Source organism: Pezoporus wallicus, unplaced genomic scaffold (assembly GCF_028554395.1).
Source record: "Pezoporus wallicus isolate ANWC-B61680 ecotype Strahan unplaced genomic scaffold, APGP_CSIRO_Pwel_v1 scaffold_13239, whole genome shotgun sequence".
Lineage (NCBI taxonomy): Eukaryota > Metazoa > Chordata > Aves > Psittaciformes > Psittacidae > Pezoporus > Pezoporus wallicus.
The window spans coordinates 7,255,747-7,282,990 of record NW_026642052.1 but is presented as its reverse complement, the minus strand read 5'-3'; the positions used below and the strand labels follow the sequence as shown (position 1 = coordinate 7,282,990).

At 41.0% G+C, this 27,244-nt stretch overlaps 1 protein-coding gene and 1 long non-coding RNA gene across 18 annotated transcripts in view; one reads left to right on the top strand and one right to left on the bottom strand.

Annotated features, from left to right (window-relative positions):
• Positions 1 to 27,244, top strand: part of LDB2 (LIM domain binding 2) — a 402,626-nt gene that overhangs the window by 166,866 nt on the left and 208,516 nt on the right. For 8 of the 17 annotated variants that reach the window (XM_057426640.1, XM_057426642.1, XM_057426639.1 and 5 more), the window contains exons 1-2: positions 12,125 to 12,240; positions 13,077 to 13,152. In XM_057426640.1, the coding sequence (XP_057282623.1) occupies positions 12,140 to 12,240; positions 13,077 to 13,152 (177 nt within the window). In that variant the 5' untranslated portion in view covers positions 12,125 to 12,139. Of the gene's footprint in view, positions 1 to 12,124; positions 12,241 to 12,780; positions 13,153 to 27,244 lie in introns of those variants that run through there. The other 9 variants (XM_057426645.1, XM_057426644.1, XM_057426643.1 and 6 more) reach the window with 4 other exon arrangements.
• LOC130608610 (uncharacterized) lies at positions 11,686 to 12,677 on the bottom strand. Its single transcript, XR_008974582.1, has 2 exons — positions 12,390 to 12,677; positions 11,686 to 11,903 (listed from the first exon to the last, which is right to left on the bottom strand). It is a non-coding gene; the product is annotated as an uncharacterized LOC130608610 (long non-coding RNA).

Genomic DNA, 27,244 nt, shown 5'->3' with positions numbered 1-27,244 from the left:
GTTAAATGGGGATGACTACAAGCCACACAGATCATGTTGTGATTGTGAACACCACTGCCTCTTCTCTTTCCTCTGACTATATCCAAGTCTTGAATACATATTTCAAGGAACTGTGACCTGAATTCAGATGATTGATCACAGTAGCAGTAGAGTAAACTTTCAGTATATCTTCACATTGACAGTGAACCTAATATCAAACTTTAACCTGCAGCACTTTGCTTTCCTATAAAATAAAAATATTCTGTCCTAAATCACTGCCTTTTCAAACCCAGAAACAAAAAAAAAACAACAACAAAAAAAAAAAAAAAAACCAGCTCTTTTTTGACTGGCTGCATTGATTTTCATATAATTCCAAGTTTCTTATCTCTCTGATTTCCCATGAACTCCCTTTTACCTTTCCTGATCTCCCATGAAACCCTGGCAGAATATCAGCAGATCTGATAGTTTCTTCCGGGCTGGTTGCCATTGCCATATTTTTTGTACTTCAGGGTTTCTGTGGGATTGATGACGCACAGTACATCATTGGGCTGCTGTGACCAAACAAGGGTTGTGTGCGGCAGCTTCCCCTAGCATCTTGCCAGAATTGCTGAGACTTATCAAGGGGCTGAAGAAAGATGAGTAAATGTTGGTGAGGGATGGAGGAACAGTGTTGAAATGAAGTAGATGTTGGGTAGGAGGAGAGGTCTAAAAACAGTGGCAGGGAAAGAGTTAGTAGGTGTTTCAGAAATATCTGAAATTGAAGTGAAGATAGAAATATTCTGGTTCAGGATAAGATGTAAGGAATGGGCTATTAGGAGGGATTGAATAGAATGAAAGGAAAAGAAAAAGGTGAGTTTGGATTGAGAGAATAATGACTGAGGGGCAGTATGATGGTGAAGAGGAAGCTTCATTAGAATTTAGTAAAATAAGTGCCTTTGTATCGATGTCTTTGGCTGAATTGAACTATACTGTCCAACCTTTGTGAAACAGCCGGCCCCTAACTGTGGTCCATTGCTGTATGTGGTTATTAGTGTCAACCAATGTATGATGAGGATTATGTCTAAAATGCAGGTCAGTTGCATTTCAGGATCCCATGGGTGAGCCTTGACTTCCTATGAACCATGGGCACAGTGATTTCCTAACCCTGTGTTGCAAAGGCAACAGAGCATGCTGGCTGTCCCTTTACCCCTTTACCTCACTGCCAGCAGAAGACCCAGCTGCATGAACTGCCATGTATGACTTCAGAGACATCAGTTTGGACAGCCGGACAATCAGTGCTACAAGACACACTGGGGAGTGCATCATCTACCTTCATATGCACTGCCAGATTCCACTGATGTGATGCTTTTATGATATGTGTAGGAATGGCAGAATATGATTTGAGCACAATATGTCTATGGAAATGCCATTCTGAAATTAGCCATAAATGATGTCAAGCTGTATGCACGATATATGCTCCCGATTTCTTACAGGAAACACCACTAACTTAAATTTTTTTGGTTGTTGAACTTCATTTAACACCATCATACACTGTAAAGATCTGAGAAATAGCTAGTACAGTCACTTAGCTTGATATCCCAGTCTCCTACCTCATGCGCAACTCCTGCCTCTTCATCTCAATGAACAATCTCTTTGAAGAATGGTTGTGGGAGATGGAAGAAGAAACCAAATAAATGCAAATAAAAAGTTCTGAAGAAGAGGCAGAGGGGTCTCTCCTTTTTTATATTATGGCCTCATTGCCACACTCTGAGACTGTAAGGACAAGTGCAATATATGTCTTTGTAAAACCTTGCATTTTCCCTAAAGTGGCAGGCACCTGCTTTTGCTTCAGACCAGAAATACAGTAAGATTTTCCCAATGTGACTCAATTTGATTGTTTTGAAAGAAGGAAATTAATGTGAGTTTGGATTTTAGAGCGTGGCAAAGGCTTAAAATGATGCCATAGTGAATACATTTACAATTGAGACCTTCTGGGAAGTGTGAAAGAGGTAACAGCAGTAAACATATAGAAATTAGTCTGGACAAGTTTTCAACAGGGGAACTTTATTTTAAAGTGTTTCCTTCGTACCAGTTAATAAAAATGAAACTTAAATATGGAATACTTAAAAAAAACTATTATTGCCTTTGACTTATTTGCAATCAGATGTACTTCCTGAAACTACTTAGAAAACCTGAGCTGCAAAATGGAGGTGTGACTGCAGATCATACAGAAACTGCCTGCCATTTACCCTTGCAAAGGGAATAGTAGCAGCAAAGAGAAAACCTCCTTAAACTTGTGTACATTGACTGGTCATGTACTAATCCTGACACCCCCATCCCATCGTGCTTTTTTATTACTCCAGCAGAAAACTAAATGAGCATAGAGATGGCTGGCAGCACTTTGGTCTGTCCCATACTGGAAAGAAGTTCTGAAAATCTAATCTCAGCTCATCAAAATGTGACATGACTGGATTTAATTTTTTTTAATGGCAAATGTCAGTGTAGACTTAACTGAAGGCATGTGAACACCTCCTTTGTTTTGATTTCTACATAACACATATTACTAGCTAGGGTGCAATTATAATGCATGTATATACATGAAATACTTAAGAAAATTTTAGGTGCTCATGCTCTCAATGTAAAACAGCCCTGTAATTGTCCTTATTATGTTCATAATTTGTTAGCTGAGTAAATGTCCCTTCTCACACACTATTCATTCATCCTTCTCTCCCAAATCTTAAGTTTAAAAATGCATAAACCTAGAATGTTGTAAGTTAGAATTGTCATGCCTGAACTCAGTCTGAAATTTCATATCAGGTTAAGGATGAGGTGGTTTTAAAATAATCAGCATTGTTGCACTGCCCTTTCTAGATCAGACACAGGGAAGTTTAGCTGCTGGTCCTGTGGTAATTTTACTTGTTTTTTTGCTTTTGCAAATTAACACAAACATCTTGCTGGTTAAGTTAAAACCTTTTATGTTCCCTCCAAAATTTCTATCTCCATTGGATTCACATCTGTAGTTTCATTTAATATGAACCAGATGTTGAAATCAAGGCAATGTTTATTAGGCTGCTTGCACTGAAGACAGCTTGCTACAGGCTATGTTGTGCCAGTTCTCTTCTGGGTACAGTGTCAGGCAGAAATAAAGTATGCTGGAGGTTTTTTCTCTTTCTCTATTTAGAAATACAGCTTTCTAATCAATAACCTTCAAACTTCAGACTTCACAAGCAAAGAGATACGGACAAATGTACATAAAGTTCCAGAAGCTGTTGTACTTCACACGCAAAACATCGTGCTGCCGTTAAAACTGCAGGCTGTTAATACACCAGCGTGAATGGGTGTGCCTGGCTGCAGAATCTGTGCGATGGGATAGTGCTGAGAAGATAACAGACAGCAGAGAGCAGAATGCACTCTTAGAATCAAAAATCAAAGCTAGTGATGAGAGCAGAAGCTGGGAGATGCAGCTGCTACCATTGAGCAGCTGGTTGGTGGTGTCCTGTCTCCATGAAAGGCAGCAGCTCCTCCTGTGGGCTGAGTTACAGCTCAGAGGGAGCTTAGATCTGCTGCTTCTCCAGAGATGTCAGCATCTTTCCATGCTTTCTGCAATATGTGCATGTTGGACATGTTTAAGATCCGTCTGGTGGGTTCCAAATACTGAATTAGATACACAGTCATTTTTCTGGTCACTGTTTGGGTATAGGACACTGAGTATCATGCCTGGAAGGTATGAGAAGTAGAAGGAACAGCATTTATGACATAGAAGAGATAAAGGCTTATTCAGTGTATATTTTGCTTAGACTCTATTTTTCCGTGAAAAATCATTATTCACTGAAAGGAGAGGCACAGCCAGTCTTTCGCCCTCATGAGCTGGAACGTTTTGCTCTTGCAGCATAATCAGATTTTCCAAGCAAAACTCCTGGTTATTTCAGTCACATTTATGCAGCCGTACAAGGCCTTGGCAAAATTCAAGCACTGCAGAGCATGGTAACATTTCAAAGTACAAAATTTAAATCAATAACATATACTTAAATTTTAAAGGCCAAATTAAAACATATTGTGCCTACAAAATATGTATACAAGTAACTGAACTTTTTTCATGTATTGAGCGTACAATCTGCAACAGTGTACAAGGTACCTGTGACAGTGATACCCAGAATCTCATCGGATCATATTCAGCATGCTTTCACTTCCTGGCAAGTATTGGCTTGTGTTTTGCAAGTGCAAGGGTTTGAGCTTAAGATCAAATTTTTATAAAGACTGAAGAATGAGTTAGAAACATGAAATAAAAGACTTTAGCAAAATCTGTGTGGGAAATAGTATTTTCCAACATGCATTTCTTTCCACTATTGTTTCTTTGTGTTTAAAAAAATGAGTAAATTAAACAGAGTTGCCTCTGCATATTTTGTAGTAAGGCATACCTGTTGGTTCAAAGCAACAAGGTGAATGCAGTATAGGCTTTGGTGGGACCTTGGCCCAGTTATGCGGTAAACACCTAATTACAAGATGCAAATTGCTGACAAATTAATCCTACCCTGGTACCAGGCACAGAATTTCTGCACCCATCATTCCCTTTCACACCATTTCTCCTATCTATCCATCACTTGTTCTGCTTAGTATATGTGTCTGTGCTGTGCAAGATCCAGATACTGTAAGGTATAACTGCCTGAGGTACAACTACATTTCTGCCACTGACTTCCTCCGTCATTCATCTCCCCCATACCTTCTCCACCTGTAAAATGGGGAGAGAGACCCATTGCAGAGTTTTGTTGTAGTGCTAATCACCACAGTGTCTTTATGAATGTTTATAAAGCACTTTGAAGATGGAAATTGCCAAAGAAGTGCTAGGGATGATTATTATAAGTTAATGAATAAATTTCAACATGTATTTGATTGCCAGGTAATTCAGAAGGGAATCACCAACCCTTCCCTCTCTTCGAAGAAGAAAAGTTGACAGTCGGCTAGTTGCTAATTAGCACTCAGCTGAAATGCCTCCAAAGCTGAGTGCTCCCAGTTGAGTCCTTTAAAAAGTAAGCTTTCAACTAATTGAAATATGCTGAAAGTTGAGCAGCGGGTGAGGTGTGTAACAGGTAGGTCAGTATGGTAAAGCTGTGTATGTAGAAGGAATATTAAGCTTTTCCAGGTAGGGACTAGAACTTCTGGGGGAAATGATAGCCAAAAATGAGCACCTATTGTTCATATTCACGCATTTGTTTTCTTTCTGAGGCCCAGTGTGTAATCTGTCACAGGCAGTCTATGCTGACATATATTTGTGACGGCAAGGAGGAAGAGAGGAAGTATTGCTTAAAGATTGTGTTGAAGTCAGGCGTTGGTTATTCCTTGCTGTGTTGAAGGTGCTTATAATGATTCTTGCTTTGGACTGAGATAGACTTAAGAAATTTTGAATAACATTGGTTAATACGTTACAGCTGAGGGACCGCCACCAGCTTTTAATTCTCATTCCCCTTGTCTGTAAGGGAAACTAATGTATCGGGGTGGCTCGGACTCTTCAGGCCCCTATGTCTTGTTTTTCACTGGAGGACTCTTCAGGCCCCTATGCCTTGTTTTTCACTGGAGGGTCAGTCTCCCAGACCACAGCCTGCTCCTGTTGCCTCCCCCACCACTGCTTTGGATTTTTCATTTTTTGCCTTTGGCTGTCTGCCAGTGCTATAAACCGCAGCACTGTCTTCTCTGCCGCTGAAGGCTGTTTTCTTCCTCAGCTGCAGGGAGATGGCTGCAAGAGGCAAATGACAGGAATTTCATCCCTTTCTTTCCCCTGCTTGGCTGCTCTGGATTCACCATCCTCAGCATCAGTTCTTCAAGCTTTCTTCAGGGAAAACACACTCAGCTAAACTTGTTGACTTCTTCGGGTGAAGAATCTCAGTTGCTTCAAATAACACTTTCCATCATCCCCTTTCTTCCAGTGACTCCTTTTCTTCCCAAACCTCAGAAGCATAGATGGGAGTAAGGAAAAAAAACCCTCAAAAATGTGTAGGGTGGGAAGCTACCAAGGCAGATGTTTAAAAATGATTCATACAAAAGGAACTCTGTAGTTCAAAAGGGGCCATGGGCAGGTATGAATGTTATGAAGGAAAATGGGAGAAACGGAGTGAACACAGAAACAAGAGCAAGATGAAGCAAAACAAGAAAGAAATATTCTTGAAGCTGCTGGATTCTGGAAAGCAGTCTCTCTGATGTCCTCAGAGAGTCAGCAAAACCAAGGTATAGAAAGTATTTTTTAACATTTTACTAGTCTGGAAGATGATCTGGTTCTGTCAATTGGCATCCTGAGGTTACTGCAGCCCAGCAAAACTTCCCTAGAGGTCAAGGTCTGACTATTTCACACTTGGGATCTCATCATCTCCTCCCTGCACCTCATGGAGCAATATCCATTGACAAAAATCCTTTCTGACATGGTCACAATGTACTTCGTAGTTACAGTGCCAAGGTCTGGTGCAGGGTAGATAGAGGCCTCCCATGTATGCTGTCCACTCAGGGTGCCACACTGACAGCACAGTGAGGAGCAAAGTGCTTGAAGTCTTACGAGCTGAAAAGGCAGACCACAGCTGTGTGCTCCTACAGACCAGTATCCCCTCTGCATTAGGCACAAGGGGAGGACACTTAAAACACACCAAATACTGGCTTGCCATAGTTTAATTGAAGAGATGGTCAGTTTGTACTCTGTATCTTGCTATGTTTAGAAGACTGTCCTGGGTTCAGCAGTAGCAGTCATGTTTCTCCTCCTTGGTAGCTGGTGCAGTGCAGTGTTTTGACTTTCGGCTCGGGAACAGAGCTGATAGAGATGTTTTGGTTTGGCCAAGGACTTTGTGAGCCTCATGCTCTGCCAGGGAGGAGGGGAAGCTGGGAGGAAGCAGAGACAGGACACCTGACCCAAACTGACCAAAGAGCTATTCCATACCACAGCACGTCATGCCCAGGATGTAACTGGGAGTTAGCCGGAAGGCTGGGAGACTGCAGGGCTGGAGGAGGTATCGGTCGGAGCTTGGTCGGGCTTGGGGGGCGAGTTATCGGTCAGCGGGTGGTGAGGTGTTGTATTCTGTTCCCTTGTTATTTCCTTTATCATTATTATCATTGGTGGTAGCAGTAGTGATTTGTGTTATACCTTAGTTACTAAACTGTTCTTATCTCAACCCGTGGGAGTTGCATTCTTTTGATTCTCCTCTCCGTCCCTCCGAGAGCAGGGGGAGGGCAAGAAAGGGGGGGAAGTGAGCGAACGAATTACCTGACTGGGTTTAAACCACGACAAAGACCCATCAGTGTAACACCAAGAAATGATTTGCACCACTTTGAGTCTGTCTCATGTTTTCTTCCCCAGCTCTGCCTTCTGCAGGGGCTGTGCATGTACTGTATGGGTAAAGCAGACAGACTGCTTGGTCAGAGGTGGGCAGGCTCCTCAAGACTGCATTCAGCTCAGCATTCATGAAGTTCCAAGTCAAAATTTAATATCCATTTTGACTGCATAGTAAGATATTATATACACTGCAGAACTGAAAAGTATCTGAAATCCCTTTTGTGTTATCATCTATTCAGAGGTACTTCTAGCATCATTGGTGAGTGCTATAACTCCAGCCCACTAGCACTAAATAGGTGAAGAGAATTCTCAGAATTGCCATATGTACCAAATTATCATTATATGTAATTTATGCAAGGTAGGTTTGAGTTTGCAGAAAGCCTGAAGCAGTTAAAACATGTAGACCCTTCTTCCTGCATTGTAAACTCTGCAACACGGTTGTTTTTGTGGGCCCCACTTACAGATTTCTGAAAAACCTTTCTGGTAAAAATAGTCATATTAATGACAAAAAAGGACAATTATCATGACTGAGAAAACCAACATAGCCTACATGGAAAAAGCCTGGAAGCGTATAAGAGCCCAGCAAATATTTTTAACAATGGATTAAACAGATTTATTTAGTTTCCTGTCCACAAATGTCTGTGAAAAGATGGGGTTTTCTGGTATATGTTTTTTATTTCAATATATTAATATTTAATGCAAACAAATTACAGCTTCTAGATTTCTTATAAATTGTAAGCATCTGGTACACTCCATTTTATAGCTGCAGAAATTAATGGCAGTATTCAGTCCTGAAACCTGTCAAAATCCTGTGCTTAAGCTTAGCAGTTGAGCATATATTACAGATGATGGGGTAATGCTGGTGCTTCTTCACTGTGCACCCCAACTTTCAATAAACAAATTTCATTTAGTCTCTTATGAGCATTCACAGGAAAACAGCTTTGTTCTCTTACCTAAGGTCATTCCATTATAAGTCTTCAATGTCATCTGGCTTTTGTATAAACAAAGGACAGTTCAAAAAGGTAGTTTTGTTTTTAGTTTTTCAAGCAATTCATGTTTTCTTGAGTGTTCTCAAGAAATCTCATTTCAAGTACCTCTAGGTTTTAGCTCTTCATCTGCTGTGTGTCTAACTAAAATCAGTCTCCCCTGTCTTTTCAACAGCTACAAACCACCTTAAATGTATCCTTGTAAACCTGATTACTGACAGAGACTGAACAGTCCACGCATACCAGGGATAAATACAGCAATTACACCTATTTACAGCTGTATCTCTTCTCTGCATTATTACTATTATTACTAAGTGGTTATTAAAAATAGTGCAGCCTTCAGAGCTATTTCAACTGTCAGCTTGGCAAAGCGAGGGCCATGCCTAGGTTGTGTGTGGTGTTTTTGGCAATGTTGATGATGCTCGGTGCCATGACAGTGGGCAGTGTGTGTGCCCTCCCAGTGGAGGCTGTGTGGAACCCTTGTGCCAGGGGCTCAATAGTCACAATGAGAAGGCAGCACCTGATCGCCTGTGACAGCACAAACAGCAGAGACAGATGAACAAACCGCTCTGGTTCATACCTTCTCGTTCCCTGATTGTGTCCTGGAGGAAGTTTCTGCTCTAGATTTTTGGTCTTTCTATTGTAGCACATCTTGGGTACTAGTAGGCACTGCGGGTTTCACACTGGTGGGTGCAGAGGAAGAGGACCTGCACCCTTCCACACTTCACCCTGAAATGACGAGAAATTGTCCTCCAGAGCAGAGTGGAGTCCTTGACTTAACGTGAGACCTTCTGTTTCTGCCCAGGAGAGGGCAATCCAGCACACAGACATCGGCCAGCTCAGCGCACCATGTCTTGAGCCTCTTTGGGGTGTCGGAGGCCTGTGTGGTTGGTGCCTGGCCAGAGGGACACGAAATATGCTCTGTCTTACCTGGTGGGGTCTGACGGCACACTTCAACCCAGCTCCCCTTCCTCAGTTGGGAATCGTAGGCCTGTGTCCTGTTGCCTCTCTGCTCTGGTGTGCCATCTCTTTTTGTGTTCACCTGCAGCATTCATGCAAGGGCTGGCTGAGACGCAGAGGTTTCAGGACTGGATAACAAAGGTGGCATCACAGTCCCTCCTTTCCAGGCTCTGAATGCTGGAGTGAGGCTCTCCGCTTTGAGGCACAGTGGCATTTGCACGTGCATACACCTGGGTAAATGCAATTCTGCACATGCTGTTCTATCACCTGTTTATAGCCGTGCACACAACAGCTACAAACATACTCTGATTTTCAGATCTGGGAAAACTAACTAGTTTCTTCCTCTAGTTTTCCTCTACCTCTTTTTTCCTCTGCTCACATTGAACTCACTTTCCAGATTAAGGAATTTATTGATTGTCCTAAATCTTGGATCAGATATTTGCCTTTGACCCCAGAGCCACTTCGGGTACTTTGATGCCAGTAGCGTGGAGGTTTGGAGCAGCCCAGGCACAGAGCTGCCTGCTCACCCCTAGCTGGCACTCTGGGGGAGTACATGAAACATTAAATGTGGTAAATCCAAGTGGGAATCAAGATGACACTGTCAGGATCCCAGTAACTTTCCTTGCCTTTGATTCTGCCTTCTGTTTTGCTGTTCTGTGCATCACACTAGTCTAGATGATAACAGGCAACTGGAAGTGCTGCTGGAGCCTGTAATTAGCAGGTTCCTACCCTGGGACTTGATTCTTGCCAGTAGGCTGTAGGTGTGTGGTAATTTGCCAGTTAATCAATGGGAATTCTTAAAAATTCACTGCATATTTTTGCTTTGCACTAGACCTGCACACAGAAGCTCCTATCTGAGGTGGGGAGGAGCATCTGTGGTTCCCAATCATGGAAGCAAATCATTCACTTCCAGTACTCCTAGTTTGTCCTTCTTTTTTAAAATAACTTTAAAGCAACCTCTGCCTTCCACCCCACCCCAGCCTCAATGAAATACAGTAATGCTATTGCCATGTTTAACTTCCTGGAACAGTGAATTTTAGCCTAGCAAAAAGTCCTTATAACAGATTGAATCTTCAGGCTATGCCAAATTACACTATTTTAAATGACAAAAAGCAGTCAAATATGTTTTTTGGGCAAATATGTTATACTTTAGATTTGCTTTGCAAACAAAGTAAAATCCGTAACATTATGGGTTGATTATTTTTCTTTTTTTTTTTGCATTTATTTAAGTAGGTGGTACTTCAGTTACAAAAATAGTGTATATTAGTGTTGCAACTGTGTAATTTTTGGGTCATTTTGTTTCAGGCTTTAAGGTAGTCTTGCTGGGATCTCTTAAAATACCAGGAAGACGCAGGGAGCTTTTTTCCTAGGTACAGGCTTCTCATGTGGCCAGTGAATGCTGGCAGAGCACCGTCACTGTCACTGCAACAGTACTGAGCCAAAGGTACATGCTATTTACTGAACTCAGCACCTCCTGTGATGGTACTGGCATGACAACATAGAGTTTCTCCATAACTGGGGAGCATTTAAAGATAGGAATGGAATACCCATGTATTATCTGTTGTTTTGGTGTTTACTGACAGAATCTGTGGGAAGTCTATAAAACAGCTCAACATGTCACTTCTTGTGGAAACTGTGATTCCATAACAATGTCCAGAAATTGTGTAGCTAAACAGCAACTGGTTCATCTAAGATAGTGATCCAGACCAGTGGTCAGTAGAATGAAATGATAAATTTCTGTATTTTATCATAGAATCATAGAATTGCAGAATGGTTTGGGTTAGAAAGGACCTCAAAGATCATCCAGTTCCACCACTCCTGCCACAGGCACGCACACCTTTCACTGCACCACATTGCTCCAAGCCCTGTCCAACCTGGCCTTGAACACTTCCAGGGATGGGGCATCCACAGCTTCTCTGGGAAAGCTGTGGCAGTGCCTCACCACCCTCACAGGAAAGAACTTTTTCCTGATCTCATCTAAATCTCCCCTCTTTCAGTTTAAAGCCATTCCTCCTTGTCCTATCCCTACATGCTCTTGCAAAAAGCCCCTCTCTTGATTTCCTGCAGGCCCCTTTAGGTACTGGAAGATTGTTCTAAGGTCTCCTGAGAAGGGAACCCAATGTTTTCCAGATTTAGATAAATGCCAGTGAAAACTGTGATTTTCAGTATCTGCCTTAAAATATTCCTACATTCCGTTGGGTTTGAATTAATTTTTTGGCAGTGGATGAAGCCATATCATGCTCAAGTATGTTGCAGGATTCTTACTTCAATTTAGGAAATGCAATGGTGTGTGCCTTGGTTTCCCCATCTGTGAAATGGGCGACCCCACAGTGCTCCTGAAAAGGCATCCTGGCTGAGAGCTGCTGTGACTGTGGCTGATTGTTATTCTCTTAATCATATTAGTTAACTAAATCTGTTCCTAGAGTGGTTCCATTTGCTTGAATGAATTTACATGAGATTAATTCAGCGCTGTTTATTGTTGTTTTTACATTTATTCAGTACTGTAAATAGTGCCTGATACTTTACAGCTGTGTCTAAAGACAGCCTGTGTTTCAAGGGCTTTTTTGTATAGGTAATTTGGAGGCTCCCCTCTAAAACCTCACACTTCCTCATGTAGCGGATGAGCCCATTTTGTTTCCTCTGGATTTAGAGGTCTTTTCGTTCACGTGGTCTCCTCTCCCAGCACTTTCCTGCAAGTATGATTCAACAGATAAAGTTCATCCGTCACCTCCGAAGGGTGACTACTTCCCCTTTGCCCTTCCCTCCTCCTTCGGACGCCCCTCGTCCCCCCAGTTTTAGACGTATTTCCTCTGCAAGGTTCCCTAAGCGCTACAGGATGTATGCGGAGCAATGGTCCTGGAGTACGGACCGGCTCCCACCTGGCCGCCGCCACCCTACAGCCCCACGGTTGTGTTTAAGACGGTCCATGAGCACATGCTCCCAAGCCGACGGAAACGGGCTGCCAGCGGTTGTTCGGGGGGCTCGTTCTCCTACCCGACTCTTTTTTGTTTTCACATCTTGCCGGAGGTTTCTCTTACCAGTATTTGCCAGCTCCCCATTGTGTGAAGTGCAAAGGACGGAGGCTGTTTCTTTGTGCCGGCTCCCGCTCCCCGTCCCCGTCTCCCCCGCCGTCCGCCCTCTCGTCTCCCCAGACTGCTGATGTGAGGTGCACTCACCCCACACACCCCCCCAACAGCGCGGTGAGGGCTGCCGAAGCCTCGGTAGCCCGGCACAAGCTCCCGGAGAGGCAGAGCCGCACCGAGGGCACGATTTGGGAGCGGGCGAGGCGGCGGGACCGCGGCGGGCTGCGTCGGTGCGCTGTGCGGTAATCCCGGCCCCGACACTGCCCGAGCGAGCTCCGTGCGGAGGGGGATTGGCTCAGGCAGCTTTTAAACCACCTATATGCTAACGAGCCTGCTGCCAGGCTCCTGAGGGGTCCTGGCTGGGAAAAATCAACCCCAAAGCTCAGACCCCTGTCAGGCGGAGAGGAGAATTATATTTTTGAACTAGTCTGCGACGCGGACAGGAAATGACCCCTCCAGCAACTGCTGCTTTAAAGCCGAGCGGCGGTGCCTGAAGCTCTCCAGTCTCCGTCTGGAGCCCGAGCGCTTCCCTCCCAACCCCCCCCCCCCCCCCTCCTCCTGCTATAGCGGCTCCCACAGCAGTTCCCAGCCAGTGCGTGAAGCCTGGATGTGTGTGTGTGTGTGTGCGCGCCGCTACTTTGTACTGTGAAGAACACACAGCCCATGTGCTCTGTATGGATGTTGATGATACTCTGTGTAGCTTGAATCGCTGCAAGCAGGCAAGATGTCCAGCACACCACATGACCCTTTCTATTCTTCTCCTTTTGGCCCATTTTATAGGAGACACACACCATACATGGTGCAACCAGAGTACCGAATATATGAAATGAACAAGAGGCTGCAGTCGCGGACGGAGGTAAGTCCCCCAGCCGTGTTTTCCTGTGCATGGACCGTGGTAGGTTTCAGCCCGAATTCCAGCTGAAGCGTCCCACTAGGCAGTACAGTGTATGCAGGCACGAACCCTAATTAATTTAGTAGTTTAATTGGGTAATCCCTCATTATGTTTCCACGCAGAGCAACTCTTTGAGGAGATACCAGCTTAGGCTGAAATCTTGAAATTACAGTACAGCACTTCAGGATTGATTATAATGCTGCTCTCAGGAAATTTCTTTGCCTTAGTGTGTTGTTTGCAGCTATAATATTGCAAGGTACCGCTTGAGCTTTTGCACAAAATTGATTCAGAGATGTTGCAGGTTTAGGGGGAGAGATGAACCTTTCTCTGGATTTGCTTTGTGAACTCATTAAAATTGAAAATGAATGGTAACAGAAAACAGGAGCAGAGTTTTAGAAACTTATTCCTGGGCTGCACTTAAAGAACACATGTTCAAGACAACCGACAAGAGAAATCCATGTTTACATTTAGACTGCAGTTGCTTTTAGCAAGAGAGATGATCGGTTCACGACTTTATCATATAGCTGTCAAAAGTACCCAGTAATGTAAACTATAGTCACTGTTGATTATGCTTTGTATAATGTGTTAGTGGTTATTATACTCTGGCTTCTAAACCCAGATCAGCCACCACAAAGAATATGCAGAATGGCAAGGGGAAATACTTTTGTCACTTAAAGTAAAAAAATATAGTGGAGGCTGCATCTTGTTATTTACATGGTTAAATGAAGCACACTTTTTGGTTGGTTGAAGTGAAAAGTGTGTGAACTGTATCAGGCTGGATTTCTGCCCATGTGCCTGTGTTTGTGCAGCAAACAGTGCTGCAGTTTTTCATAGTAGTTTACTAGTGGTGCCCTGTTAAAAAGTATTCATCTTTTATAGTGAGTGGCTTCATATAGAGGCAAATACCTGCCAAATTTGTGCCATGAAGCATGGTAAAGGATCTCAGGTTGATCCGTTTGTTGTATTGTGATTGTTTAAGGGAACACGAGGTTATCATAAAATAAACCACACATGCCTGAATTGTCAGCTAAGCCATGGAGAATCTGTGACGTTTAATGTATATGATCCAGCTAACGAGATGTGACCTGCTTTCTGATTGGGTAACTGCTGTGGAGTAAGTGCTCTTCCAACACGGTTACCACTGCTCCTCTTCGAACATTGCTGTGGAATAATTGCTAAATCCACTTCGTGCTGGCTGAAAACTTCAAACACTTATTGCTCCCAAAATCACAGCAACTGGTTGTCAGTTTTGCCCCAAGTTGTTGGTTGCAGAGGGTTGCTGCCGTTCAGAGGATGAGGGGACTTGGTGGGTATTGTTTGCTACTGTTTGTTTGTTAGCGCCTTGCAACTCTGTTCCTTGCATTCCTGTACATATTGATGAAGCAATTTATAGACTTTTTCAAGGGAAAAGAACAAATATGTATCATTGATTCCTTCAGCTGTTTTGAAAAGCTGTCAGTGCTATTTTAGCCTTTTTACACACTTTTAAAGTGGTACTTTGGGTAATTGGTCAGTTTCTGATTGCAGCTCCTTTACAGATGTTACACCAAAAAAGTTTTGAGGGATCTGTGAAGCAACTTCGCCCTCCTGCATTGCTGAGGTGTGCTCAGACTTCAGTGTGTTTAATTGCAGTTTTTGCTATGCATATTCACAGGAACTGTTGTGGGCAAAAAGCAATAACCTACTACCCTTCCTTGCTAGTACTGCTATGGGTTTCAGTAGCATTGTACTTTGACAGACAGTGCTTAGTTAATGAAGGCCTCATGCTCCAGCATTTCTTGTATTTGCTCAGAGTAAAAATACTTTTGCCTTGTGATTGCTCAGTGTTTACATTCTGGTTCTGTGTTTTCTAATTTCTGAGCTCTGTGCTGTAAGCACTGTTGTTTGTTGAAATGTAATTTCTAGCCAGCTTCATCTCAGCTCATTCATCCTCCAATTAAAACACCTTCCTTAATAAAACTAAAAATTGAATTAGTTTCCTGGGACACTTGCCGTGACTAGGTGTGGACAGCCTGTAAAGAATCATGCTGGCTTCTGGGGCACGTTGGGAGTAGAGACTTCACATTTATTTTATGCACTTCCAAGCATGTTTGGGATTGGTAGCTGAAGGTTTCTGGAGAATGTATGACTAGCTCTGGATTTTTTGAGTCCAGACTGATGGAGCCCTGTATGTCATGGAAGGAATGTGCTTGTGGTGTGGGTGATACGGGCTTACTGCATGAACGTTTCTCTTCAGGCAGTCTTTGGAATAATGTAGGCACTGGTCTCTGAAGGAGGCTGCTTGTACTCTGTGAGCCCCAGGGGGTAGGTAAGCACAAGCAAAGCAGCTTAAAGGGAAAGGAATTACAAAGAAACTTTCCAAAAGACTGGGGGTAGCAAGCTGTCAGATTCTACCTGGACCTAGCTTCTGGAGAGAGCCAGCAGAAAGTGAGGATGCATTAAAAAATGAGAACCTACAGCTCTTATGCCAAATGTATCTTTGGAAAGCCTTTGGGATTTTCCTCTTTTCCTATGAAATAAAAATGTTCTTAATAATCTTGTAGAGTCAGATTCTCTCCTGTCCCTTGCAGTGGTAGAATTTCCAAGGCAGAGCAAAATGTACATAATCTAAGTTGTACAGAGGATACTTGGAGAGCTTATGAAAAGATTAGCTGTGTGTCATGTCTATCAGTTTTCTCCCCTCCATGTGTAGAGCCTGCCTTTGTAGAAACTCCTGTAGCTGCTCTCCAGAGCTTGCAGGTAGGTGAGAAATGATTCAAAAAGAGCAACGGCTGGTAGAGACACCATTAGAGAACCCACCAATAAATGCCATTTCAACTCCTGCTCTCCCAGCACCAGGGTCTATGGTATGTTTGGAGAGATAGAAGTGTCCTCAAAGTGGCTCTGCGCTTGAGGACCCTCCCTGGGAAATCCACTCCTCCACTCTGGTTTCTGTCAGCATTGGGTGGAAGGGAATAATAATCAGTGTGAAGGATGTGCTCAGTGTATTAAGCAGATAAAGTACAGATTTGATTAAAGAAAGGTCATTTAGATGCAGCATGGCTATCTTTGTTGTTCGTGTTTTCTTTAGGAAGACATGAAAGTAAAGAATTAGCAGCTCTAGCCTGGTCTAGATGTGCAAACTATTGCTCTCCAAACTTCTTACAACTTTATGGGCTCCTCAGGCAGAACCTATGACTGCCTTTTTACATTCAGGGTCAGTCTTAGGCGAAGAATTCCAATCACACTCAGGCAGGGGGTGGTTTTATGATGTAAGTACTGGCAGAAGTCCACCACCTAGCTAATTCTTATGTGATCTAAAGTAAATTAGGGAGTCTGAGTTAGGAACTCATGTGCAGAAACACCTTACCTCCCTTAGATATTGTTCAAAGAAATCTGATGTGGTAATACATTTTTCTAAATGGAAGTTAAAAAGTGCTTTCTTAACAATACTTTAGGAACATCTAGTGCCATTTTGTAATGCATCAACAATCCGAAATTAGAGAACGAAAATGAATATTTAAATGTTTAATAACCTCTGATAAAGATAAATCTTATTTACTTCTATCATAGTTGATTAGCTTTCTGGTTAACCAAAATGCAGCTGTTTTCTTGCTCTGTGTGTGGTTTTAAGGTTTTCATTGCCATTCACTCCAGTTCAGTTTATCTTGATATTTTTATATCTGTTAGTTTAACATTTCAAGAAAGCAATCCTGTTGTGGCATAATCAGCAGTTTCTAAAGTTCTAACTAGCAATATGCAGCATAGGTAAATTGGCTTAAACATTTTCTCTGTTTTTCGTAAAACTTGATGTTTAAAAAAGCCTCTTTTACTCTTTGATGTTGTAAATCCTTTTCTGTTCTAATTTTTAATCATTTGAAATTGCTCACACTTAAAACAAATGATGATTATATCTTGTGTATAATTATTTTTCAGTCACATTACAGTACGCTGTGGATAGATCACCTGAAGTTGCTGACAGTTTAAAGTTTGAGGTGTTGCTTTATTGCCAGTAATCAAAGAAATGTATCAAGCCTTTCACATGCTTATTTAGTCCCCTATATTGTGAGAACTTCTGCATATCACAATATATTAAATTCATCTGTATCTCTGTCACTACAAGAGATTATGCTTTACATTGCTGTTCTATGCAAAACACAACTTTCTTCTGGCCAAGAGAGCAGTGGTTTAGGGGTGACTAGAGAACTTGATTAGTAGCATGTTGGTTTTAAAGACAATCAGCTTAATCAAAGCATATTAAACTCCTATTAAACTGTATAGTGGATTTAACAGAAGTAGAGATTTTGTGATGGAAGAAAATGTGAAGAAAATTAAAAGGAAAATAAAGCAGAATCTTATGATTATTTAAAAGCTCTTAAATGAACTGGAAGCCTATGCAGTGTTTTATATTCAACCAAATATTTAAAGCAAATCAAAGCTAAACAAGATTTCTGCAGTTTAATGGAAGTCTCTTATTTTAATTCCTCACATTGCTAGCTGATGAAATAATCTTTTCTTCTTCTTTCTGATGCATTTTTAATAGATTGGTCATAAAAATCTATGTTGTGACATCACATTTGTTCACATAGCAACTTAATATCGCAAACAGATCTCTCATATTGTGTACATGAGTCTGAGTTTGTCCAATGAGTTTGTTTTGACGAGAGGAAAATACATAAACTTATATGTGAAAGCATTTTGGACGAAATATTCTTTCACCCACAAATATACTAATACTTAGCGATTCTAGGAACATGAGTGAAGTATTTTAAAAAAGCACTTATAAACAGTGCTTTGCTGAAATGAAAAAGGTCAGTTTTAAAAGAAAACCCTTGAACTCCTTTAGGTAGAATGGATTCAAGGCTCTTTTTACTGATTGTCTTTTATTTCATACAGTTTTTTTCATCCCTTAAAAATTCAGTTGCAGCTGTTTTCAATTAAAATCGTTACAAACTGACAATTCTTATGAGGCTGGAGGAGAAAAAAAAGACTCTATTTCCTTTCCATGCTGATCCTTAGCTTACAATCAGGGATGTCTTGCTGCCTTTTTTTATTTTCCCTCAAGTTATAATATACAACATAAACTGTGTGTGTAAGTAACAGGGAGCCTTTGGGGCAGGGGCTGGTGAGGGGGGAGAGTGAGTAAGTGGGAAAGTGTAAAAATGGATCTTGTCTGCAAATCACTCTGATGCTTACAAGATCATTTTCTCTAAAGAAAATTTTCAACCCTTCGTTTTCTCTTTTTCATTCTTTAAACCATAAATCCACTTAAAAAAACCTTACTCTCAGTCTCTCCCTGGTGTAAACAAGATTTACTATGCACATCCAGTCTCAAAAATAGAAGCCTCTGGATGGTGAGAAGGAACAAAATTGAGATCATAGCAAGGGCCCAGTCCTGTGCTCTTATTTAAGCTGGAGTTTTGCCTGAAGTAGGATTGCAAGATCAGATAAAAAAAAAAAAAAATCATTTGTTTTTGGTATATACACCTTCTTTGTTTAGAGAAAAAGGGTATGGGTAGATTGCTAAACTCATTGCAATATTTTTAGCTGGGCTCCTTACTTCAAATGGTTTACTTTTTGTATCTTTCCGCCAAAAGTTGCGTATCTGCTGTAAACAGGCATTCCAACTGTGCCGATACTTTGTTCAGTTGCTTCCTTCCAAAGAAGAGCTTTCTTTCCTGCACTGTAGTGTGTAAACAGGCCGGCATATATCCTCAGTTTTGCTGGGTGCTCTTTTCCAAAAGATGCTCCTGGGCTATTTGAAGCCTTAGAGGGGTGACCCTGGCAGGGACAAGGTGGCCCCAAAGTGGCTGATGATTAGTCTCTAAAAAGTACTGTGGTAGGGCAGGGCTTCTTGGCCAGGTCTCAATGGTCTTATTTATTAGGCAAAAATAGTAGTTAAAGAAACCTCCTCGAGCTCCTAGCTGAAATCTCCTCCCTAGGCTTGTGTCTCTCTTTTCCCCAGTACATTCTTTCTGTTTGTTACTGTTATAATTTCAGAGAGAAAGCACTTTATGATCAGAATGCTGTTTCCATTTCGGTTACATTGTGGTGGACAGACAGCCAGGCCCTTCTAAACTAAATCCTGTAAGTTAGTGATCTAAGCCAAACAGTACACTTGGTACTCCTGAAGTAAGTGAGAATCCACTAGAACCATCAATGGACCATAAACCTTTGTATGTTAACAGCTGATGCTTCTGGAGACAACTCTGGCCCTTTTGTGCCTTATGGGGCTAGGGAAAAATTACCAATGTGGAAAAATTAGACATTTGCAGAACTAAACATGAGCTAGGATAGGTGACTTTCTAAGCCTGTCACCTCTTCAGGACTCACAAGTTGTGGTTGTGTAGAGTTTTTGCGAAGGCAATAAATTTTACAGGAGCAGGCTGTCCTCTCTGTGAGACTTGGGTTGCCTTGGCCTCACCTTGCTGTTTGTACACCATTGTCAAAGAGACATGATGAAGCTCCTGGCCAGGGTGGTGTTCCTGCCTGCATCGTACAGGCTCGAAGCATAAGTGTGTAGCAGTTTTTTTCCTTATGAAAAACTCTCATAGCTACAGCCAAAATATAAGTATCGAACTAGAACATCTGCCTGAGTTCTTTCTATCATCAATATTCACATCCAGGGCAGAATCACAAACTCCCAACTGACTGACACAGCAAAGCCATAACTTTCTGTATGTTTCTAAATGTACTTAATCTACTGCCTAGTTACCTGCAAACTAGTTAGGTCTTTGAATCCTTCCAAGCAACTAATATATTAGAACATTGCTGTACTATCTATCACACATGATCTGCAATAGCTGCTGCTATCCATCTTTCCTGATTCTAAGCCACAGTCAGCTTGCCGAGCCTAGTCAGCTGAGCAGAAACATTCAAATCTGTCTGTAGCATTTGTGTGTGTTTAAAAAGGAAAGGGGAAAATCTATTCTCTGGGTAGAGTTTTGCCATCAAATTAGCCATGTATAGCAGATTCAGTATCTGTCCAGATCATGTCCATTTTACACAACTGCTAGTTGCAGACTAGAGCATTCTTCATGATGCAGAAGAATTACAGGGGCTGGTTGGATGACGTTATCTGTTGTATTCAGAAGCCAAATGCAATATTAGGTGTGTATGAAAGTGGTCATATTTGGAAATCACTGACTAAGGCAGACCCAATAATAGAGGAAATTGTAGATACAGTGTGCTTATTCTTCAAAACCTAAATACCTGGAAAAAACAACTGAGCACTGTTATGTGCAGTCTTACATCACCTGTGCAGGGGACTATTTTTACTTTTCTTTCGGAGTTTCAAATGTTTGTTTTTTCTAACTACATACTTTATTGGTTATTTTTAAAGCAGCAAATTGAGAAAATGATGACTTCCAGTACATAGCACATTTAAGGTATTTCATGTACCTTATTGTGATTCTTGTTCCAGTTGTGTAGTTTTGCCTCAGCCATTACCAGATTTTATCGGAGAAAGAGCTGCCATCTGTCCTAGAGCAGGTTACAAAGAGATTCTGAAATATTAATGACCACATTATAAAAAAAAATATTCTAAGTCTTTAAATACAGCAGTCACAGGGAGAGAGGAAAATGCCCAGAAAACAGGAATGTAAATAGTGTGAAACGTTTTCAGTTTATTAGTGTTTTAAGCTGAAGCACCCTCAGCGTAATTCATACCCCAGTAAGGCAGTCAGTAATACCAGCATTCATAACCAGCTCCTTTTCTACAGACCAGAGATCCTCCAGCCTGTGACTGGCAAGGCAGGCATAAAACCTGCTTTGCCGCTAGGTGTACAACCAGGGTAGTATTTTATAGTTTTGTAGTTGCACCTAAAATGGTATGCTTTCTTCATGCAGTTAAGAGGTCTCATGGATGGGTTATGGGGCAGTAGAGGAAGGCCTACAACAGTCTCCATCGCCCATATTCTGTTAGTAACTTGTGTTTTCAGATCAGTGTCACCACCTTCCGTAATTCTTGTATGCATTTTAAGTGGCAAAAATGTTTCCATGTTACTCCATTCAGCATTTCAATAATGTTACTGTGACTAGAAAGAAAAACAACTGCTGCAAATTAGTTCCTTTAGAGCAAATTAAAATTCTTCTCCTTGTTCAGTATCTTGCAGGTGGGACTCCCCTTCCTTTTGGTACTCAGTCAGCATTTCTCCACCTTTGTTCTTTGCCATACCAAGATATTAAAAACATTGTGAGCATATAGATTCTATATGTACGTTTGCAACCATACCCTTGGTGTAGTAGATGAGGGCAATACAATAGCTCTATCACTTCTACCTAGAGTTAATGACTTGAGTATCAGTTAACCCTCAGGGTAATTAAGTAATAATGTTGTTGATGTGATCTGAAGTAGCATTTTAAGCAATTAGAAGTTCAGACATAATGTGATGCAGTTATACATTATATAGTGCATGTCTCCATTTTACAGAGCAAAAAAGTTACCATATGTTTTGTGGGAAGTTTGGCATTTTGCACTGACTGGAGTTCTGCTTATATTTACGAACAGCACACTTGTAAACTATGGTAATAACTCTTTGAAGGCCACACCTATGCACACTGTTATGTTAAAAAGTGTAGACCTGTTTTAATGAAGGTGTTGGCATGAATTATGGGCCATAAAAAGCCAACACATTGGGTAAAGGTTTGTTACCTGAGTGCAACAAATACTACATACAACATTTCCGTGACTATTCACTAGAGTTTTAACAGTGAATTTGCTTTGGCTATGTTTGTGCTCTTCATGTGTTCCTGTGAATGTTCAATCAATTGAATTCTATTCTTACAAATAATTAGAGAATGCAAATTTCAGTTTGTTGGGCATTCTGGAAAGAAGTTGCTTATTTTATATGGGCTAGGCTGAGGGGCAACATTTCCTCTTTTGATTTTCCAGAACTGCTCAAATAGAACTACAGTACTTAGAAATTAAATACACTGGAGAAGAATCTGATTGCTTTGCAGTGAGGACTGACTGGTGTATGAATGTAAAGTGAATTAATGGCAATGACTGGTGGGGATGGGAAAATGACCAGCCAGTAAATATGATGTATGGACATAGAATCATAGAATAGTTAGGGTTAGAAGGGACCTTAAGATCACCTAGTTCCAATCCCCATGCCATGGGCAGGGACACCTCACACTAAACTGTGTCATCCAAGGCTCTGTCCAACCTGGCCATGAACACCACCAGAGATGAAGCATTCACAACTTCCCTGGGCAACCCATTCCAGTGCCTCACCACCTTTACAGTAAAGAACTTCCTCCTTATATCCAATCTAAACTTCCCCTGTTTAAGTTTGAACCTGTTACCCCTTGTCCTATCACTACAGTCCCTAAGGAAGAGTCCCTCGCCAGCGTCCTTATAGGCCCCCTTCAGATACTGGAAGGCTGCTATGAGGTCTCCATGCAGCCTTCTCTTCTCCAGGCTCCTCTTCTTCCATGCGACAGGATGCTGCTTACCATGCAGCTACTTTAGAAAAATGTATTAAGCAAGAGTTAGTGAAAACATTCAAATCTTCCTGGCATTTTAAACTTTAAATCCATCTGTGCTCATCCAGTCATGGATGCAAAACAGTAAGACACAATATATGGCCAATCACGGCATACAGTTTCAATCACAGCATATAGTCTTAGCAGAATATTATGTATGTACAGCAGACTGCTTGTTATGAAAGACGAGCAAAATTATGTCTTAAAATTCAATAATTAATGCATTCAAATAAATTGTTATTAATTCCTAGCAATTCTAGGTAGGGCAAAGTAGAATTCATAAAATCTATTTGATGTGAATGATTAGCTCAGCTCTTTTCAGTACCTCTTAACACTCTGTCAGGGTTAATAATGAAAAGTAAAAAGATCGGTCAAGATGCCAGTGCACCAAGTACATCTGTTCTCTGACAGTGCAGTAAGATTATTTAACACCTCCATCAAGAACATCCTGAAGCAACCGAGTTAGATTGTTTGATCCAAAGGCCTGCACTTCTAAATATGCAGTGTAGCACAGACTTCTGCGTACAGAGCGGTGTTAGCACTGGTACATAACCTGAAGCCATAACCTTCATGTCTAGGCTGACAAGAATCCTACCAGTTGAGCCACTGTGACACCTTGTGGCTTATGAAGCAACACAAGGATCTTTTAGAAAACAGACAGGTAAAATCCAGAGGTTAATGAGTACTGATAAATGACCTCTCATACAACTGTCAATAGAAATCTCTTTGCTGGGTTACTCTAGGATTATTTCAAGATACAGTTAAATTAAGTGGTAGTGGGCTTATTTCTCTTCGGGGTCCTTATGTATTTTACTGTGAAGTGCCATAAGACGGGGCATCATTTTGCTAAGCCTCACCTGCTGCTATTGTCTCCAGTGCTCTGGTGTTTGCTTATCATTCAGATTACATAAAGAAACACTGTTTTGGCTGCAGTACAGAGTAAATATTTATTTGCTTGCAACCATTAATGTGGTTAACCAGAAGAATGCTCGAAGGGAGTAAAGTACTTTTTGGTGCTGAGTGTGTTCAGACAGTAGTACAGTTAAAAGTAATCAAGGTATAGCAAGCATTTGGCAGTGGGCATACAATTCTGTAAGCCCCTGAATTTGGAGTTAAGTAGATAGTATTTCAGCTGTGAATTAACTATAGTGAAGCTGTATTTTGCTGAGAAATTCTCAGTAAGCTTAAAAATGGGTCTGATGGTAACACATGGAGCTGAGAAGGTACTCTGCAACTGTAAAGGCTCAGCACCTCACATTGCCTGACACTAGTTTCCTGATTATCACTTGTGTCCTCAAACAGGCATATCCATGTTTCCTTCCATGATGATCCTGAGCCTTTAGGAGGAGTTTCCCGTAAACTCATGCATTATGTCCTGTGGCACTTTCCTTGGCTTTGACATTTTCAAAAACTTGCCAACAATTGGGCTGAAATAGTTGCCTTCCGTTGCCAAATACTGACTTAGGAGTGAATGCACTCTCTTATGATGCAAGGGGTCTGCATCCCTCTGTTATCCCCTATCTTCAGATCCACAGTGCTGCCATTTAGACATAATACATAGACCTACATGCCCAAACTTGCATTTAACTTGCTGGTGTGAGAAGCCGTAGCAGCACAGGACATGCAGTCCATCTTATTTCATGGATAGGTATTTTGATTCTTTGCTGAGATTTATGTCTTAAATATATGGTCATATATATTTATATTTGTATATAATGGTATAAATATCATGAAGACAGGGTTGTGTATGAGTTTAATTGTGTATGTACTTAATTCCTATTTATAATAATGTAAATAAATGATTATATTTATAAGAGTCTTAGGACTGGGACCACCTTCTCTGTTCTTTTACAGTGGCAGCACAGTGGAGTACTGCAGCACATTTTTAATGTTGTGCTATGTATCTTAGCTAACTAAAGGCTAAAAGTAGATAATAGTATTTTAAGTACTTTCAAACCCAAATCTAAGTATACCACAATAATTTTGATTTCACAGATCAAAATGTTTTAATTGATATTACATGTATTTATGCACTGCGAAGAATTATCTGACTAGAAAATACCATAATACTGTAAGTTCTTGGAAGATGACTTTTTAATGTTATTAACACATTTAGTTACTTCTCAACTAATTCAGCACACCCATACAACCCTACTGGCTTTGCCAAGCAACTACAAATATATTTTAGGACAGCATTCTGCTGGATGATTTGCACATTTGTACATCTGATATTGTTATCAAATCTATTACTTTTTTAGCGTAATTCTTCAGTAGTTTCAAATCAATCAAAGGAGGTCGTTCAAAGTCCGTTTTCTCTTAACAGTGGAAAGACATCTTAAATTCCACAGGAAAATAATAATAATGAATAAGTTCTTGTAATAAATAAGTAGAGATGAACCAACAAGGTTGTTCTAGGAAAGAAAGGCAACACTTATTTTTTCTTTTATTATTTGCACTCACTGATTTAATTAGCCAGTGAAAACAGACCCACTTTGAATAATAAAAAGACAAAATCAACTCCTCCCTCCCCAGTCTGCCGCATCTGTTGTCTTTTGGAGACTACTTGCAGTACCCAAACTACCTATAGTCTAATGTATTTTGCTTTGTGACAGAAGTTACCTGTATTTGCTTGCAAATACATAAGGAAGTTATAAATATTTTTTTCTGGTTCCGAGGGAAAGGGGCTGTTTAAATTGTCATTTTGAAAGAAACTGGGCTACCTTAAGCAAAACTAGAATGTTTTTGGTGTTATGTAAATGAAGGTAGGCACAGTCCTGATAGATTTTTGAATGGTGATCTAATAGCAGTATCTTAATGATTACCACATTATAGAAATCTAAATCATTCCTGAGACTGCTTGAAGTTGGAAAGAGTGTGCATGGTTGTTCATTGGTCAGAAACAGGAGAGCATAGGTGAGTAAAAGTACTGAAATGGTCTCTGCTGTATTTCATTACACTACCACCTTCTGCAGTACCAAGTTGGTGGACTGAATTTCCATGAGGAAGTGAGGCAGTTTGCTGCAGCTCTGCTGGGTTGGGTCCACTCCCACACAAGAGTGAGAGCCTTTTTAATCGCAGTCTTGAATATGAATATTAATGCCTCATTGGGATCACAGTACTGCAGAACCAAGGGATTCTTGTCTGGATTCTGTGCAGTGCCCATGCTGTTTTGGGACCTTTCAGTATCTGTGGACCCAGAATTCCCTTAGCTTTGTTTACTGTCACAGCTAAAGACAGCATCAAAAAAAAGGTGGATTTTTTCAATGTTTTTTTCTCACCATTTTTATAAGTGAGTACCAGCTACTTTATTAAAACAGTTTTCCTGTTGAGAAGAAAGAATTCCCAATTTTGCTGAAGGTGACTTTTTAGAAAGCCGGTTACCTATATAATTTTCAAGATTATTGTTAGGATGTATATAAAGCTATTAGGAACATGGGAACTTGGATAAACCCACCTGTAAAGCTATTAGGAACATGGGAACTTGGATAAACCCACCTGGTGTGCAAATTTTGTTACCAACATAGCTGCACTAAGCTTGAGAAGACTGAGTGCGATTATAAGAGTCAACTGAGAAACATAAATTGAGAGCTCAGCCCAGCAGTCTTTCCCTTCCTTGAAGATTGATGGCACACAGATGCACGATTGCAAATAACATAGTCTGTGGGCCAATGGTGCTAATGTGATTTAAAAAGAAAAAGAAAATCTTTTTCTGTCTTACGATCTTCATAGGTTTGTTTCAGCTCCTCATCCCGTGTAAAGCTTTCCTGTTTAGGTCAATGAAATGAGCATTAGGCCCTTGTATACGAAGGTGCTACAAGAAGGTGCAGCAGCTGATACATCAACATTTTGTTTTTTGTGAAACCTACCTATTCTAATGGGTTTACCAACTTTAGGTGACTTTGTTCTTAGAGGTGAATTTGAGGCATCTTAAAGGGACTAGAAGGCGTATTTAGCTTTTAAGTGTTGTCTGTAGTTCGCTATGTGATAAAACTGCATGTTCAGGGGCTTAGATTATATTTGCACTTCCCATTTAAAAAATGCCAAAGGTATAACAGAAAGCATGGCTAAGAGCAAGCATCACTCTCTATTAAGAAATATTGTGCAGCAAAACAAACAACAGAAAGGGGGTGAAGCTTTTTTCAATCAGAAATCTAGCTGGAGAGAAGTGTATGGCCTGTAAATTAGCAGAATAGTAGGTAGATCTGTAAGGCTTAATGAAGTACATCATTTAGCTGAGCTTATCCACACACTCCTTGAAAAGTGGACTCTGTAGCCTACATTGTTAGCTATATCAATAAATATCAACCTTTCTGAGGTTTGTTATTTAGGTTTACTCTTCACTTTTTTCATTTTAATGCCAATCAAAACCAAACCCTGGATGTTCATAGTTAATATTTTTCATTGTTTTTTTTTCCTTTTTTTTTTTTTTTCCCAGCAGTTGCATAGCCTCTGCTGCTTTACTGGGAAGGGGAAAGGAGATGATTAAATGAAATTCATAGCCTTTTAGTGTCTGCTCAGCCTGCGACGCAGCATGTGGGGTTTGTGGCTGCTGACCTGGCAGACTCACAGCATTTTTGTGATGTCAAAT